Consider the following 17,612-nt stretch of genomic DNA (forward strand, 5'->3'; position numbering starts at 1 on the left):
ACTTTACATTGTAGCCAAGTGTCATTTCTTCATTGTTGTCACATGAAAAGATATACTTAAATATTTATAAAAAATTTCCCCAACACAACCTTGAATTGGGCTGAAAGAGTATTATGTACACGTGGACAGTCGTTTCTCATCCTCCTGATACCTTAGTCAGCACTAAGGTTGGTCACCTACCCAGAAATCCGACCGAAGCCAGCAGCGAACTATTTTTACATCGCACCTTATCTGCACCCACAAACTCCTCTAGGGACAAGCTGAAAAGATGAGACACCTTAACACCTGGAAGGCTTCCTTGTTCCAAATGGCCCTAGTGAATTGATGATCCGCCTTGGGGGCCTATGTCTGGCCAAGTCCTCCTCCCCGCAACCCCAACCCCCCGCCCTCCTCGGTTTGCCTCTGGGCGCTACTTAAGGCAAAACGCTCTTCCCCAAAGCTCCCTCCCTCCTTCCCCACCGACTCCCCATATTCAAGACCCGCTCTTCTTCCCCGGAGCTTGCCTCGGACTCCCGTTTCCATGGCAACCTTTCCCCGCGCCCTGCCCCGCCAATCCGTTTCCATGGAAATTCTCTCCCGCGGCTACGCGGGGCAGGGGCTCTCCGGACCCACTCGCCCTCAGTGCGCACGCGCAGCCCCGGCCTAGGCGCTCTCTTCCGCCCGGGCCTGGCAGCAGCGAGCGGAGTCAGGGCCGGGATCTCCCCGGGCCCAGGTGAAGGAGTTGGGAGGGTGGGGACCAAAAAAAGGGGGGGAGGGGAAGGCAAGGAAGGGCGCTGACCGCCTTGTCCTCGGTGCCGACCCGGTTGCAGTGCTGAACTGACCCTCGCACAGGTACTCGCTGGTGGGTCAGTGGGCCTAGCGCCGGGCCAGCTCCCGATCGGACTGGCAGTTCGTAGTAGGCGGCGGGGAGAAGGAAGAAAGTGGGACTCCAGATCCTCCTTTCTTTTCCCTTCTGGGTAGTGGCTGGCATCCCATTGCCAAGGCTAGATCTTTTCTCCGGGGTCCGGTGGGCGAAGCTAAGGATGCAGAGATAAGAGAGCAGCAGAACTCCTGCATTGGGGGGCTTCTCCTATGGGGATGATGATTATTATGGGAGGATCTGGGAGTCTTGGGGTCTTTGCACGATTTAGGGGTTTGGGTGGTAGTGTAATACGGTCGATGTGATCAAACAATGCCTGAAATGCCTCTGGTCTGCAAAGCAAAGCAATTCCTGAAATCCAGCCTGCCTTAGGATGACAGGGCTGAGCTCGGATTTTATCCCTGCTCGGTTACTAAAGTAATTTGCTCCCTCATGTGTAGCTAATGGGACACCATCCTTAGTCAGCTCAGCCTTTGTTCTATCTATCCTTTGTCTTTTTTGTTTTAGTGTCACCAACCTATCCTTCTAATACCTAGCCAGGGCTGGGCAAGAGGCAGCCATGACAAGGTGAGAAAGATAAAAATTGAATTTGTACGGGTACCGAATATGTTGGTAGAATATATTATTACTTCTTTAGGACTTTTTAGTCAGCTGTTCTTTCTTGGTGAAGGCAGGCAAATGGTTGAGCTAGAGGTGTTCTGTGTAACTTATCTGATGATGATGGATAATTGTTTGGATCTTGGATTGATTATTAACTTGGATTTGGAAATCCTGCATTCCCGCAGCACATTGAAAATGGCAAAGTGACATGTAACCGACAGAGTCAAAAAAAATGTGTGGCTTATACTGGTATTTTTCCCTTTGGAAAGACCTGAGTGGTGTTAACTTTTGAAACCTAATGCTTGAATTACAATTCCAAGCAATCCAGACCGTTGGCCATAGGGATTGAGGGGAATTGTAATCAGATTTGGGGGAAAGTGGCTGAAGTTAACAATGTCCTGCTTTTTAAATTTTGCCAAAGATCAGAATTTTGTCGCCTATCCTTTTTTTCTAGCTCCCCTGTTTCCAGAGTAGTTTACAATGGCAAGAGAAACAGCAGTCCTCGCTCCCCAAGCAACAGCAGTGAGATCTTCACTCCTGCACATGAGGAGAATGTGCGCTTCATCTATGAAGGTGCAGAGTGGGAAGTATTTGCTGCATTTCCGCCAGATCATGGCATATTATGCCACCTTCTATCATGTATATTACTTATGTACCCATACCATTTAACAAGCATTGGTGACATTTCCCCCCATATCTATGTTTTTTTTAAACATAGGTATGAGTAAGTGGAGAAAAAGTACTGAAAATGAGAGTCTTTAAAAGTCAAAAACTTTATACATGGCTCTAATGTTTGGGATTGATAGACCAACATTGTAAGTTCTGTATAGTGGGTCATCTAATTGCAAACAGTATGCTTTCTTTGTTTTTTAAACATTTCTTGTAGCATAGAATCACTGTTAGTGTTTAGGTGGCTGATTCAGTCAGAATGAGCTTCCTTAGTCTGCATGTGAAATATTTTCTTATCTTAATATTCTCCTTTTCTGCAGCATGGCAATCTGTGGAGCGGGATCTCCGCAGTCAAATGGCAGGTGGTGAAAGAGTTCTTGTAGAGGAATATGTGGAGAAGGTACCAAATCCCAGTTTGAAGGGTGAGTTTCATACTGTCAGATATTTTCTTATGACAAACTTATTGACATCCAGTGTAAATTACACATTTCTTTTATGTGAGTATACATTTGAAGATAATTCAGAAGTTTCAATGTGTTCTTCAAGTTCGTTGCTTATAATATATATTTTCAGTACTTTGTCATATTAATTAGCTTCTATTTACGGGGTTTAATTTTGTGTGTTCTAGCTGTCTTTCAAGTGTCCAGATAGTTCAAATTCATGATACTTTGGCATCTATTTCTTTCAGTTTCAGTTAGCCCCTTTTCTTCCATGAATTGTATGCTCTGTATCCCTTCAACTACATCCAGCTCAAAGTTCTTCTAGTAATTAACATTACTAGCATTAGCATCAGTAGTGAGGCAAAATAACAAATGGCTGCATAACACAACATCTTTTATATAATTGGTCCTAGACTTTGACATTTCCTTCTGTCTTAACTTTGGACTTTGGCACATGGTGAAAACTATTGTTCACAATGAAATTAATATGTCTGTTGCTGGTCATTGATCATAGTTTCATTTTATATAATCTAGTAGCTGGTCTTACTATTAGCTGGGTTGGGTACCTTAGTAATAGAATGGTGGAATTGAATGTTTTTAAAAAATAATTTATATTTGGGGGAACACTTCTGTGCAAATATACTTATACAAAAATTGGAGATTCTTTAGGATCTTAAAATCAATGTATTGAATACGAGATATTGGTATTTCTAGCAATAAATAGACTGTTATATGCAAATGTGTAAGCTCCTAGACAAAATATACTCTTTACAGAATTTGTAGATTGCCAGTTTACCTTTCCTTTTGGCAAGGTCCTGCTAACTTCCATTAAAAATTTATTCATGTATTGTGGTAGTTTTCAATATTTTTCACCATCAGCAAAATACTGCACCAAGTTTCCAGGGAAATGGAGAGAACTCTGTTTAAAAATATACACTATAATAGCATAGTGTCTCTTGTTAGGTCAAGAAAATTCTACCTAGGAATCATAATCTAAACTGTGCAGCTAGAAAATCTCTAACATAAAAGGGAGCAAGATTAAATGCATTGTTTTTCAAATGCATATTTGAATTTATGTAATTGTCAAATTAATAGACTAGAATTAATGGCTATTAATCATAAGCAAGAACAAATAACTGTACCTGGCTTGGAGGTTTTAGTTTAAACTCCTGTACAAAATAGAAAGTTAGACTTGATGGTCGAAGTAGTAGTATCTAATATCCCGGTATTATGATTCTAGTCCAACATTTGATTTATAGTAATGATCAAATGAATGCATTTAGGAAATTCAGAGGTAAAGGATAAAGAATGGAATTTTTCCATATATAAACTTTTACTGGCTCTGAACATTCTTTGTTCTTGCTTATGATTAATTCTAACCTCTATGAATTTGATGATTGCATAAATTCAGATATACATTTTAAAGACACTGCATTTAACCTTGCTCTGTTTTATGTTAGAGATTTTCTAGTTGCATGGTTTAGATTATGATTCCTAGGTAGCATTTTCAGCTCTTTAGAAATATATTTGGTTGCATTGTTGTGAAGATAGCTATGGATTCTTATACTGTATAGAACATATAGTGGAGCATACACATATTTTAATTAGATGTCTCAGTTATCTATAGCCCAAAACAGAATTTAAAGTATTATTAATTAGGTGATGGTATGGAATCCACCGTAGCAATGTTGTTCTTGCTAAAGTCAGTAGGAATATTGAAGAAAATAACATGGGGAATCTGGAATGTTATCCTAAATTTTCTTTTATTTTTTTGACAGCATTCAAGCCTGTTGACTTGAGCGACCTAAAGCGACGGAACACACAGGACTCTAAGAAATCCTAAAGTGACTTGGGCTGGCCCAGCCCCAATGCTGGCATGTGGCCACTGGTACATGAATTTGATAACTTTGTGTTGGTTTCCTCCTTAGGTCTGGATTGTGCCTGGGGCTGGCTCTGAATTTCCTAGGAAGGATTGGCTTTCTGCCTCTTCTTCTCAGCATTCCCTGGCCTGGGCTGCCTGTCTTCATTCTAGAATTGAGCCCAGGAGTTCCTTTTCCTTAGTAAATGACATTTTAATCTGACAATAGCCAAGTGGCTGGCATGTGTCCTGTCTGTCTACATGTGAAATAAGACAGAAGCATTGGGAAACACCAGACCTAGACTCTCCCTAAAGTCCTCTCCAAACCCAGCTCTTCTTAGGGAAAAGCTGAGAGGCTGATGGGAAAGAAGCAGCTGTGGTTATGTAGTCTACTCTGCCAATACAAACCAGGAGATTTTAGACTGCTAATACTTGAGCTTTTGGTCTGAAGAATGGAACAGTATTGCTCAGCCCGTTGGTACAGTGATGATGAAGAAGAACTGAAAAATAGAAGCGTCAAGCCCAGGACAGTTTCCCAAGTGCAAACTTTTTGTGATTCAACTGTATCTGGATAAATCTGACTGGTCTCCCTTACCACGTGCTGAAAAGATGCACCAGATTCTGTGGTTTTTACACCTTGACTAGCAGCCCCAGCCGGGGGGGGGGGAGGTGGCATTTCTGAGCTAGCCCCAGAGCCCAGCCCCCGTGCCCCAGCAGGGCTGGGGTCAGCCTTAGTGTGTGCTGTTCACAAGCAAGTGGCAGAAGTACCCATGCTTGTGTCTAGCCCAGGCATTGGTGTTGGGGACCCTACCTAAAATAGGTAGGCAAGGGCATGGTGGCTGTTTCTTTCCCTTTGTTATGTCCCCCTTTGAATTGTGTCTGTCTTTAAGGGGTGTTGTAAATAAAACTGGTTAGTCATTTTGACCTTCTGTTGTGTGACCTTATCTTGCATTCTAGTTGCATTCTTATAGTGGAAGTCACTTAGTTATCTACTACTATATTCTTTTCTGTGACCAATAATCAGCTTCTCCTGACCTAGTATCGCCTTTCTTGGAAAAAGGTGAATATCTATTTTTTTTCTAGTTACTGTAGTTTTAATATTTCGATTAGTCTTCTTAATCATTATTTTGTGTTGGCCCTGGCCAATGGCACACAAAGTGACTATTAGCTTGTTTTTTAACTAACCAGATCACCCTAGCCTTTTTTGTTGCATCTTTGGTTCTGATATGGCATACCCCTGAAAGAATATTAAACATCTTTGCTCAAACTTCCATAGCTTTGGATAAAGGAACTTAGCAAATCCCTGTTTTGCAAGAAGAGTCTTCAGAAGTGTTTCCTGATGTTTCCAAATTGGAAGCAACTTTATTCTGTTCTGTTCATTTCATGTTTTGCATACCTGAGGATAATGTTTATATCCTGAAGTGAAAAAGCGAGATAATTGAGAATCAAATGCTTATAGGTGCTAATGTGAGGCAAAGGCTGTTACATAGAGACTATATTTCAGCAATGGGGTACTTCGTGCCTTTTGAATATGAAGAGTTTAGTACAGGTAGTCTTTGTTTAATAATAGCAATTGGGAGTGCCAGTTACGTCAATGTGGTCATAAAGGGTGACATCACGTGACTGCACCAATTTATGACAGCAGTTGTGACGTTCAGGTTGCTGTCATTAAATTATGCATAGCCATTAATTGCATATGATTGTGATTTGTGACTGCCTGAACGGCTTCCCCATTGACTTTGCTTGTCAGAATCTGGCAGTGAAGGTTACAAATGGTGATCACAGGACTCTGGGACACTGCAACCATTGTAATTGTGAACTGAGTGTCAAATGCCCGAACCATCATGGCGTGACTGCAGGGACGTTGCAGTGGGTGCAACTACGAGGACCAGTCATCTCATTTAATGCTGTGGTAACTTTGAAAGGTCTCCGAACAAGGGATCATTAAGCAAAGACTACCTGTATTGTACTATCTGAGTGTTCAAATTGTGGGATCCCAGCTGGCATCTTCAGAGAGTGAACTGTGTACAAATACTGTGGATTAAAATCATACATGCTTTGCGGAAAAATAGTGCAAACACATGCATAAGTTTTTGAGGAGACATTTTTTTAAAGCCTTGACAGTTCCAAGTCAATATATTATTGTCCTACATGGAAGAGTGTATAACCTCAATTCGGGGGACTTTTTGTTTTACTGATAATAGTAAAAAAATTCCTTTGTCCCCAAACTTAATCAGATTACTAGAATAAGAATGGAACTCTCACTTGTTTACAATAGTATAGATTTTTTCTGCTCACCTCATTTTCCTGTCGGTATCTTCCTAGGAAGTTTGACATTTTATTTGGTTTACTTAAGCCTTTTATATTTGCTTTAGTTGGGCAATAATTGCTGTAGTCAAATAACAACGTAATAGGATGGATGAGAAACCTGAATATATTTCAGCAAACAATAAATCTTACATATAAAAGCAGCCTGAAGAATTCTAGATTAGAATGTGATAAGACATTTGAAAACATGAATTTTGGATCATTAGATGAACATTTTTCAACTGATCTCAATAGTAAACATAATCTCAATAGGCCCTTGAAAATCAATTGAGGTAAAGGCTTTCCACTACAGGAGAATTCTGTGGTGATTGTCATGTGCCTTCTTCCATCTTTCTTCACAGATCCTGTAGACCAGGGGTCTCCAAACCTTGGCAACTTTAAGACTTGTGGACTTCAACTCCCAGAGTTCCCCAGCCAGCAAATCTGGCTCAGCTGTTCCTCAGGCTTCTGAGCTGTTCCTCAGCCAGCAAAACAAATCTGACTGAGGAATTCTGGGAGTTGAAGTCCACAAGTCTTAAAGTTGCCAAGGTTGGAGACAGCTGCTTTAAACAGGATAGTTGGCATTAAGGGCCTTGGTGAAACAAGAGCTGCTCAGCAGACTTCCAGAATGATTTTCGTATGCTCTCCTCTGCCTTCAAGGGAGTCCTTTCCCAGGACATCATATGATCATTTATCTGAAGTAAAATGTACATCTTACATTGAATACAAACTGAATCTTCCAAGAGTAGACCTGCATGTATTATGCCATATTATATGGTAACCTCTCATTTGAATCATTTTATATATGGAGTAGACTAGAATGGTGCCATGTTTGGGAAGTTCTTCAAAATTTAGGTTAAATCACAATGGTGAAAAATCTAAAATCACACCAAAAAAGCTCTTGATTTTTCATCATAAGTGTTAGTTACGTGAATGGGTTCTGAATCTCAGTCTGATGAGCGAGGTGGAATTTAACGAAGGACTTGTATTCTATGAACATAACACATAAGACATTTGCATTTTTTAAAAAAACTTAATGTTCAGAAGTAGTTGTACAACAGAGAAGGAAGACGGCCTCAAAGGACTACAAACAATAGATATTTAAAAGCATTGGTCCATGGGAGGCATCTAAACTGAAGATTTTAAAAGATTAGGGTTACTTAGGAAGTTCTAATGTTCGCTTTCTGGACATTGAGTTCTGTAGTTTTTAACTGCTTGATTGATCTTTGATTTTATGATATATTTTTTTTAAAAAGATTACATTCCCTTTCCTCCCTAACAAAAGGGCTCAGATTTCTCACATGGAATAACTTGATCCTGGATTACAGATTACAATCTGACTAGAAATGCAGTTGCAGACAATTCACTGTATGTTTACTAGGGTAACAGTGTTTAAGAAGAGTCATATTTTCAGTGACTGAACAATGTTGGCCCTGCCCAATTAATTTATTTTCAACATAAGCCCACATATCAACAATGAACTCTTGAACGCTTTCTCCTTCAGATTATTTAGGTTTCCTCTTTCATTTAAGCATCTTGAATGTTCATTAACTTTTCTCAGACCCTCAACTCCTGGACGCGAGTGAGCCAGTGAGATGCATAATAAAGCTCCAACGCTTTCTCTCTTTTTTTCCTGTTTATACTGTGTTAGAGGAACAAGAGCCCTTAGCCCTTATAAACAGTGTACTTCCATTCAAGCATCTTTAGCAATCTCTAGCTGGCTATTCTGCCACAGGCTACAAGTGAAATTGCAACTAATTTCCCACATCTCCCTATTGCAGAACTTTTGTTTCATATTCTTTCAACCATTCATGTTACCTGCTATTACATAGCTGTACGGCTAGTAAAGATATGTACATCTACTATCTCCCTGTATTTAATTAAATTTCTACTAAGGCTAAAATTACATGCATTTGGGAATTTAAAATATAAGAAAGATATTTTATTGCAAGTTTGCAGATGAGGAAAATGTTACTAGACAGGGATTAAAGTCCGCTGAGTTTTTAAATAATATTTTACCGTAGCATTTTGATACTAAAATGTATGGGTTGTCTTTAAGTGTAGAAAAAATAGAGGGAGGACGTTTGGTGGCGTGGTTAAGGCATCAGAATAGAAACTGGGAGACTTGAGTTCCAGTCTGCCATAGGCTAGAGGCTAATTGGGCAACCTAAAGCCAGCCACTTTCTAGGATAGTGGCCTCCGACCTTTTGGGCACCAGGGACCTGTTCCGTGGAGGGAGTTTTTTCCATGGACAGGAGGGGGTGTGGTTTCGTGTGCTGCCTGCACTTTGTGGATAGGGCTTCACTTGTTTGTACGGCCCAGTTTCTTGCATGCCATGGACTGATGGTGGTCCACAAACCGGGGGTTGGACACCCCTGTTCTAGGAAGCAGGAAACGGCAAACCACTTCCAAAACTTAAAGAAAATTGCAGGGAAAAATGTAGGGAATGGAAAAAAAAATGAAGAAACTGCAAAGGAAAAAAGAATCAGTCTGCAACCCATTCTGTACATTCATGGCCCACATAAATATAAAAATAAAATTAGGGTAAAGCAGATACATAGAGTTAACCCACCCTATTTTGTAACACACACCAAAAAGCTAATGCCTCCTATGGCTGTTGTGGGAAAGGGGTTTGAACAAAATTTCAGAAGCTATGCTATGCTATATATGTTTCCTATTTTTTAAAATATAACAAGAAAGAAAGAAAGAAACCCAACAGTGCTTGATTGAACTTTATCTGCATCTTTTAGGTTTCAGCAATGGGAAATCATCCAACTTGACCTGGTTACAAGTGCTTTTTATTTCAAACTATCTAACAAATTTACTCCAGAAAGCCACAAGTGGGCCGCTTCCATTAGAGTTACTAACAATTGGAAATCTTAACTTGATCGCTGTTGGGTTTGTCACAGGCATTTTAATAGCACACATAAGACTGATTCTACCTCTGAGCCTGAACAAAAACAAGTTCAGCTTTCATATGGAGCACTTATACACCTACCAGGTCTTTCCTAATAGGTCGTGTTCCACTTTAAGCCACTTTAAACATTAATAACATGTTACAGAAATATAATAGAGAGTCTAGGAAGAAAGAGTGATTGTGCTTTAAAAGGATATATAAACAATGTTGGCCTATGATTTTTCATATCAAGATCCCAAATCCTCTCCTTTAGTTCAGCCAAGATTTTATTAAGGCCTAAAGCAGATAGTGCTGAGAAGGTAATACTGTAATATTCCAAATATTCATTAGTATTTGGTTGGAAGTGAACCTACCCAGCAAGATGAGAACTAAGGTAGTTCCCCACTACACTGGCTTCAGCCAATGAAAAAGGTGAAGTTCTTACTGATCCTTGCAAACTCCCCCCCCCTTTTCAATCTTTGTCAATGTAATACAGAATATACCAGGCAGGATAGTAACTAAAATGCAGCTCCCTTGCCATCTCTGTCCCAATGGTCCCCTCATCCAAATTTAGATCATAGATGAGTGGGATCTAATTTTGGACTTCCTGGGGTTTAGCAGCAGCTGCATGACAAGGTAAAATTAATAAAGCAGGCAGGGAGAAAATGGAACAGAAAAGGGCAGACGGTCTAAAGTGTCTGATCTCAGATGTCACGTTAATAGCAAAATGCATATTTTCACAGAATGTGTCCTGATACTTCTCAGAGGAAAAAAAACACACATAAAAACATGTGCTGTGCTACTGTGCATTCCAGCGTTCTGGATTGTTCTGAGCCCCAAAAGGTACGTTCTGCGCATACTTTCATCCTACCATTATCTTTTTGAAGGGTACAGGAAGTACATATAAAATTGTGCTGGTGACCAATTAATTGGCCACTTCCCAGTTATTTTTTAAAAACAGCCAGATAGCTCAGTTAGCCTGATGGATGCCTACAGAGGTATTCATAGACAATAGATAGAGATGGATTGTTCCCAGTTTGGCCCGGTTCAGCCCAACTGGTAGTGGAATTCAGGCCTGGGCCGCAGAACCGGCAACAACCCAGGCCTGCCATGCCCACAGACCGGTTCCCTTGCCGCCACTGAGTAACCACCATTTTGGTTTTTTGTGACTGCGCGTGCACCGTTCACTGTAAATTGTTCTGCGCATGCATGAAGAACAGTTTACAGTGAACAGTGCAGGCACGCGCAGAGCGTATCAGGCGTGTGGGGGGGTTGCAAACCAGTAGTAAAACAGGCAGCAACCCACCTCTGAGTCACCCCATTTATTGAGAATAAATTTAGACACCCCCCCACCCCCATACCGTCTATAGCATGCATGCATAGGACCATGGAGGTCATCCTAATAGCTCTAGCAAGTCTTTGAAAGGCGTGTTTTCTACATGATGTGATAGCACAATCCTGTGAGGGAACATAAAATGCCTTCTTGATATATGGGGCAAGGGAGGGAGTGTAGGATTTAAAGGCTACCTCTATTAATATACTCAGATCTGTTTTCCTCCTTTGACTCTGAGGGCTTAATGCCATCTAAAGTTAAACTTGCTGGAGATGTTATTCCGCTTTTTACTTTGCCAAAACTAAACCCAGTTACCTCTGAATCTTTAAAAGCCTTCCCAGTTTCCCAATATGAACTGCATAGTTTGACTGTTTTCTCCCATGCGTTTTAGCCATCCAAACTTTTATAGTGCACTGATTTTCAATTTTGACAAAACAAGTGAAAAGCTTTTTAAAAAAAATACTTTATGCATAAGAGATTTTTAACCAAATGACACATATTTCGGCATTTCTATTTTGCATATTGCCTTGTTGGTAATATTAATCAATTGACTTGATATCCTGTCTTCTTACAGGAAATACTTCTTTTTTTTAAAAAGTGTGTCTTTTTTTCTTTTAAAGGATGTGGAAAATGGAAAAAGAATGAAATTAAGAAAATAAACAAATGCTACTGAAAAAGGAAGTAAGTTATTCAAACAAGAAGGAGTAGACTTGTTTGACATATGTTTAGGAATCTAAAAGGTGTTTTTAGGGAAAAATGTTATGATACAGGACATAGTCAAATAAAGGAGGGATAATGATAACAACGTGTATATATATGTATATGTATATGTATATGCATATGCATATGTATATGTATGTGTGTTTTCTGAGGTTTTCGCGGGTGTTAGTATGTAGGTCTCTAGTTGTTCGGGTTTTCTCCCGCGTAGAATTGGAGATGTCTTGGCGACGTTTTGACGAAGTCTCATTCGTCATCATGACGAATGAGACTTCGTCAAAACGTTGCCAAGACATCTCCAATTCTACGCGGGAGAAAACCCGAACAACTAGAGACCTACATATGTATGTGTGTATATAGATCCACTTCAAGCTATTTAGCTCTCATCAGCTAGCCACACCCTTACTGGGATTTGAACCTGGGTTATATTACATACTAGGCAGACTTCTTAGCCCCTTTATTTATTTATCAGCACAAATAAAACACACACATATATGTGTGTGTGTGTGTGTGTGCGTGTGCGTGTGTGGCAGTGACGTGCAGTCACTAGAGGCAGGGGAGGCGGGGCCTCACCAGTCTCCTGAGGGAAAGGAAAGAATTTTAAAGAATTTTTTAAAAATAATTAAAGCCAGGGTAGTTGCTACCAGATTCCAAGTCACAGTGGCTTGGTGTCTGCTCAGTGTTAACTATAGGAGGAGGCCAGAGAACTCGGGTCCTCCTTTGCATAAGGAATTTTTTGCCTTTTAAAAGTTAAGAAAGGGTTAAAAAGCAAAAATTTGCATGCAAAGGAGGCACTGATTCTCCCGCCTCCTGATCTGGGAGCAGCGAATCATGCCTGTGCAAGGGCACTTGAGACTGCGCAATCTAGCAGTTTCCATCGAGGGTGATTCTGGAGAGGTTGCTCTGGGCCGCCAGCCGCCAGCAGCAATTTCTTCTCTGCCCGGCATTTTCTACTGGGCGGCTTGGCGCCTTTGCTGCAGACCTGGGTCTTGGCGGCTCCCGCGATGCAAAGTGCCCCACCGGGCACTTTGCATCGCGGGAGCCGCCAAGCGCCAACATTCCCGCTGCCCTAGCCTGCAGCCAGCCCAGCACCGAGCGGGGAGAACGAGGAGGAGGAGGAGGAGGAGGAGAGCGATGAGTCCTTGTGCCAGCCGACCGGCCAGGCAGGGAGCAGGTTGGGTGGGGGGTGGGTGGACTGGCTGGCTGGGGAGGGGGGATCATGGCCGCTCAGGTGGCCCCCGCTGCTGCCGACAGCAGCTTGGGTGTCCTGGCTCCATCCAAGTTGCTTCTCGCCGCCGTCACACTTCACCGCCTTGCCCCCCGCCTCCTCCAATGAACAATCCTGCTGCCCCGGCCTGCAGCCAGCCCAGCACTGAGCGGGGAGGAGGAAGAGGAGGAGGAGGAGGAGAAGAATGGTGAGTTCTTGTGCCGGCTGGCTGGCCAGGCGGGGAGCAGGTCGGGCAGGGGGTGGGTGGGCTGGCTGGCTGGCTGGGGAGGGGGGATCATGGCCGCTCAGGTGGCCCCCACCGCTGCCGACAGCAGCTTGGGTGTCCCGGCACCGTACAAGCTGAAGAAAGCGGAGGATTGTTCGTCGGAGGAGGCAGGGGGGGCAAGGTTGTGGAGCACGACGGCGGCGAGAAGCAGCTTGGACGGAGCCAGGACACCCAAGCTGCTGGCAGTGGGGGCCACCTGAGCGGCAACGATCCTGGCTCTGCTGCTCCTCAGAGGCGCCCAGGGTCAGCTTCAAGGTTAGCGCTCCATTCCGACGAGGCTACGGGGAATCCCGAAGGGTTGAACCCCGGGCCTCTGCCCAACCGCCGTGGCCAGAGTGCCGACGGTCGAGCCCTTTGCCCTGATCACCTAATCTGTGAGGATGGGTCCGCGTCTTGAGAACCGCAGTCCGGGAAGTCCTCTCTTTGATCCCCCCTCCTGGGCCCTTAAATCGGAGACCCGCATGCCTGGTTCGTCCGGACGCGCAAGGCAAGGGCGCGGGGAAACGGAGCTAAAGGGAGGTCAGCACGCCCGGGTCAGCGGGGCGCGATGCTCCGGCGGTGGAGGAGAAACACATTCGATTTCTTCGCGTGGTTTTTCCCCCCAGCTCAGTAGGGGAAGGTGGAAAAGCTCCCCGGAGTCCTTGCTACCCCTCACCTCGATTCGCTTTTCTTTGTCCACCCGCAAACTGGAGTGATCCCGCTCTCCTAAATATGTTTGTCGTGTTGTAATTGTGGATTTCCACGTGCCTTTCTCCGTAAAAAGTCAGACACTGACTTTCAGTGGCCCGAGTCTTTTGGAATATCCTTTTGGAATGTCAGCGGGGACGGAGGAGGCAGGGGGGGCAAGACAGCAGAGTGTGGCAGCGGCGAGAAGCAACACCCCCGCTGCTGTGTCCGACAGGCGTCTCGTGTTTATGTCCGCCATAAACGCGAGACGCCTGTCGGACACAGCAGTGGGGACGTTGCTTCTCGCCACTGCTGCGCTCTTGTCTCACCAACGGTAATCCTCACCGCACGTCACTGGTGTCTGGGTACAATATAAGGAAACTGGATGTAAATTGTAAATAGTGATTTAGAAAGGAGGATTAGAAAATTTTATTACTAAATATTATGGATGTTTAGCTAGAATAGGACATAAGGATTCAGTGTTATTGGAGGATTTTAGAAATAGTAAATGAAATGCCAGTTTGTGGTTATGTATTAAATCTTGATATATTTTATGAGGAAGGACGATTAAACAATTATAGTCAAATGAAAATGGAGGTATGATGATGGTAACATGTATAAATATCTGAGTTAAAATACTTGCGTTAATATGAATTATGCTTGATGACTGTGGAAGAGATGCACGAAAGCCTTTTGTAACCAACTGATACACTTTCTACAGTAGGTAAAGAAGGAAGATTTTTTGTGTTGTGTTTGTTTTGAAAATTAAAAATAAGAAAAATATTTTTAAAAGGTGGGTTTTTTTGCTGTCTCTATAGTTGTCACCATGAATGTAGCTTTTTTTTCGTTTTATAACCCACTTTTCCACCATGTGTCTAGGGCAGAATAGGCAGCACTTCCTTTTTTGATATTTCTCCAAAAGTGCAATTTGGTGAGGAAGGCTGCGCTGATTCCCATAGTCATCCAGTGGACTTCCATGACTGGGAGAGAACTGGATACAGGTCTCCCTGTTCTTAATTCAGCATAGTTAACCACTAGGTAAAGGTAAAGTTTTCCTTGTCAGTTGTGTCCAACTGTAGGGCACATTGCTCATCTCCGTTTCCTGGCCGAGGGAGCCAGCGTTGTCTGAAGACAATTTTCATGGTCATGTCACCAGCATGGTTATACACCAAAGGCAACGGTGGGATTCAACCAGTGTAACAACTGGTTCGCTGAGCACATGCATGCGCACTAAATGCACACTCTGCGTGCGCACAGTGCATTTGAAAACAGCTCTAAAACGTACCTTCTACTCTAGCCTGGTGAGTAAAACAGCTGAGGTGTGGCAATCCACTCTGCCATGCCTATCAGATGGGCTTCAAACAAAGGAAATTAGGACAGACTAGCGCAGGTGTGGGTAGGCGGGGCCAACTGATCACCAGAACTACTGGTTCGCCCGAATCAGTCCAAACCACCTGAATCCCACCCCTGACCAAAAGGTGCACAGAACAGTGTTACCATGCTAACAAAGTGATACCTATTAATCTATTTGTATTTGCATGCTTTCAAACTGCTAGATGGGCATGAGCTCGGGTGAGTATAATGGGAACTCACCCGTTGCACAGAGCTGGGGTCTCAAATCTGGACTGTCATCTCTCCAGCTGATAGGCTCAGTGTCTTTAACTGCTGAGCCATCATGCCCCAATTTAACCACTATACTGCATTGTATTGTCTCTCAATGACGAACAGAATTTATTACCAACTCAAATGTAACATTCATGGTCTCTTACTGAATATGTTCTTAGAATTGTTCTTTCTACCAGAGAACTTGAAAGCGAACACTATTTTTAAACGGATCCAGGAAATTCTAAGCGAAGTGGTTTAATGATTTTCTTCTAGAAAAACTGGTGCAACCACACGATTAAATTTCCAAACTTTGACCCTTAAGACAACTCTGACTGAAAAATTAACATAACTCTGCAAAGAGAAAGTTTAACATGCTAGCTGTTTAGTGATACAAGAATGTCAACAAGCATATTTGAAGAGTGATCTAATACACAGGATTAGAACTTTCAACAGCAAAGGGTAGGTATGTATCCACTGTGTACACACAGTGGATTCCCTTAAGGATCGTGTTCTCCAGCATTTTCATCAATGTTCTGAAGTTTGGAATGAACATTGAAGTGGCTACATTTCTTAACATGGCACCAAACTGGTTTAAGGGTTAAAACAGAAATAACAAAGAACTGTTATTGTGAGCTTTCAAAAGGCATGTGATTGAACTCTGCAGAAACAGCAGTCTGGATTATGTAATTCTGTTTTCATCTAGCAAACTTATTTTTAAATCAAAGTTCCAAAATAAGATGGGCTGGAGACGCCCCTATTGATAAGGCCCTGTCTGGAGTGTGCTTTTTTCCGAAGCCATATTTTAAAACAATTGTAGTGGATTAGCTGAATCCAAAGGGTGGAATGCTGGAGTGGTGCTGCCTTCTTTTAGACACCACTTCCTGATACTACCTTCTGCTTTAACAGATTTAACAGAATAACAGAGTTGGAAGGGACCTTGTAGGTCATCCAGTCAAACCCCCCACTCAAGCAGGAGACCATACACCATTTCTGACAGATGGCAGTCCAGTCTCTTCTTGAAAGTTTTCAGTGATGAAGCTCTCACAACTTCCGAAGGCAAGTTGTTCCATTGATTGATTGTTCTCACTGTCAGAAAATTTCTCCTTATTTCCAAGTTGAATCTCTCCTTATTCAATTTCCATCCATTATTCCTTGTCTGGCCTTTGGATGCCTTGGAAAATAGCTTGACTCCCTCCTCTCTGTGGCAGCTCCTCAAATATTGGAACATTGCTATCATGTCTCCCCCCAGTCCTTCTCCTCACTAGACTAGCCATGCCCAGTTCCTGCCACCATTCATTGTATGCTTTAGCCTCCAGTCCCCTAATTATCTTGGTTGCTCTTCTCTGCATTCTTTCTAGAGTCTTAGTGTGTGTGTGTCTGTGTCTGTGTGTGTGTGTCCCCAAAGCTGGATGCAATATTCTAGGTGTAGTCTTACTAAGGCTTTATAGAGTGGTATTAGTACCTTACTTGATTTTGATTTAGGAGCTTTAGTAACTCCTGATGCCACTATTACATTCCAAAGTGTGCCAATGTACACTTGTGTGTCTTTTGGGATGAGGCTTTCACAACCTCTGCTTTGGGGTTGTGAAAAAGTTAAAAACGGAAATAAATAAACACATAAAAGTAAATAAAATGGCACCATTTTTGGCCACAGAGTATGAAGGCATGGAACTATAGATTAGGCTTTTCTCTCCTCTCCCTCTTGAGCAATGGTTCACAACAGAGCAATTTTTTTTAAAAAAAGTAATTAATATAGTCACCATTTACCATTAAATAGGAACTGTCAGTGTTGTCAAATATAAATTACGTATCTGTTCAGCAACATAAGAAAACTAGAAAAGCAAAAATGGCACCAGTATATGACAAGATGGAGCTGGTTTGCTACAAAAGGATCCATTCCGAGCCAAGGTGGTACAGTGCTGAGAGTGCAGTATTGCAGGCTACTTCAGCTGACTGCTCGCTGCAGTTTGGCAGTTCAAATCTCACCATGCTCAAGGTTGACTGAACCTTCCATCCTTCCAAAGTAGATAAAATGAGGACCCAGATTGTTGGGGGCAAATAGTGACTCTGTAAACCACTTAGAGAGGGTTGTAAAAGCACTGTGAAGCGGTATATAAGTCTAAGTACTATTGCTATTTCCACCAGAACTTCAGAAGAGATGGACAATAA

General features: G+C 42.5%; 1 protein-coding gene across 3 annotated transcripts; it reads left to right on the forward strand.

The window, feature by feature from the left end:
• The first annotated feature begins 537 nt into the window (after window positions 1–537).
• On the forward strand, window positions 538–16,506 carry MCRIP1 (MAPK regulated corepressor interacting protein 1). Of its 3 annotated transcripts, XR_015696013.1 has the most exons (8): window positions 538–712; window positions 1,367–1,426; window positions 1,914–2,032; window positions 2,449–2,550; window positions 4,347–4,456; window positions 10,373–10,472; window positions 11,583–11,643; window positions 16,350–16,506. XR_015696013.1 is itself a non-coding variant. In XM_014061399.2 (5 exons), exons 2-5 carry the CDS (start codon window positions 1,419–1,421, stop codon window positions 4,409–4,411), a joined length of 294 nt encoding a protein of 97 aa, XP_013916874.1. In that variant the 5' UTR covers window positions 546–712; window positions 1,367–1,418; the 3' UTR covers window positions 4,412–5,350. The 3 variants fall into 3 exon arrangements, 2 of the variants coding, with proteins under 2 accessions (XP_013916874.1, XP_013916875.1); XM_014061399.2 differs by lacking the exons at window positions 10,373–10,472; window positions 11,583–11,643; window positions 16,350–16,506 and having other exon boundaries at window positions 546–712; window positions 4,347–5,350; XM_014061400.2 differs by lacking the exons at window positions 10,373–10,472; window positions 11,583–11,643; window positions 16,350–16,506 and having other exon boundaries at window positions 692–831; window positions 4,347–5,350.
• The last annotated feature ends 1,106 nt before the right edge of the window (window positions 16,507–17,612 follow it).

This window comes from Thamnophis sirtalis, unplaced genomic scaffold (genome assembly GCF_051295495.1).
Source record: "Thamnophis sirtalis isolate CommonGarterSnake01/CBP01778 unplaced genomic scaffold, rThaSir2_p1.2 scaffold_3, whole genome shotgun sequence".
NCBI classification, from domain to species: domain Eukaryota; kingdom Metazoa; phylum Chordata; class Lepidosauria; order Squamata; family Natricidae; genus Thamnophis; species Thamnophis sirtalis.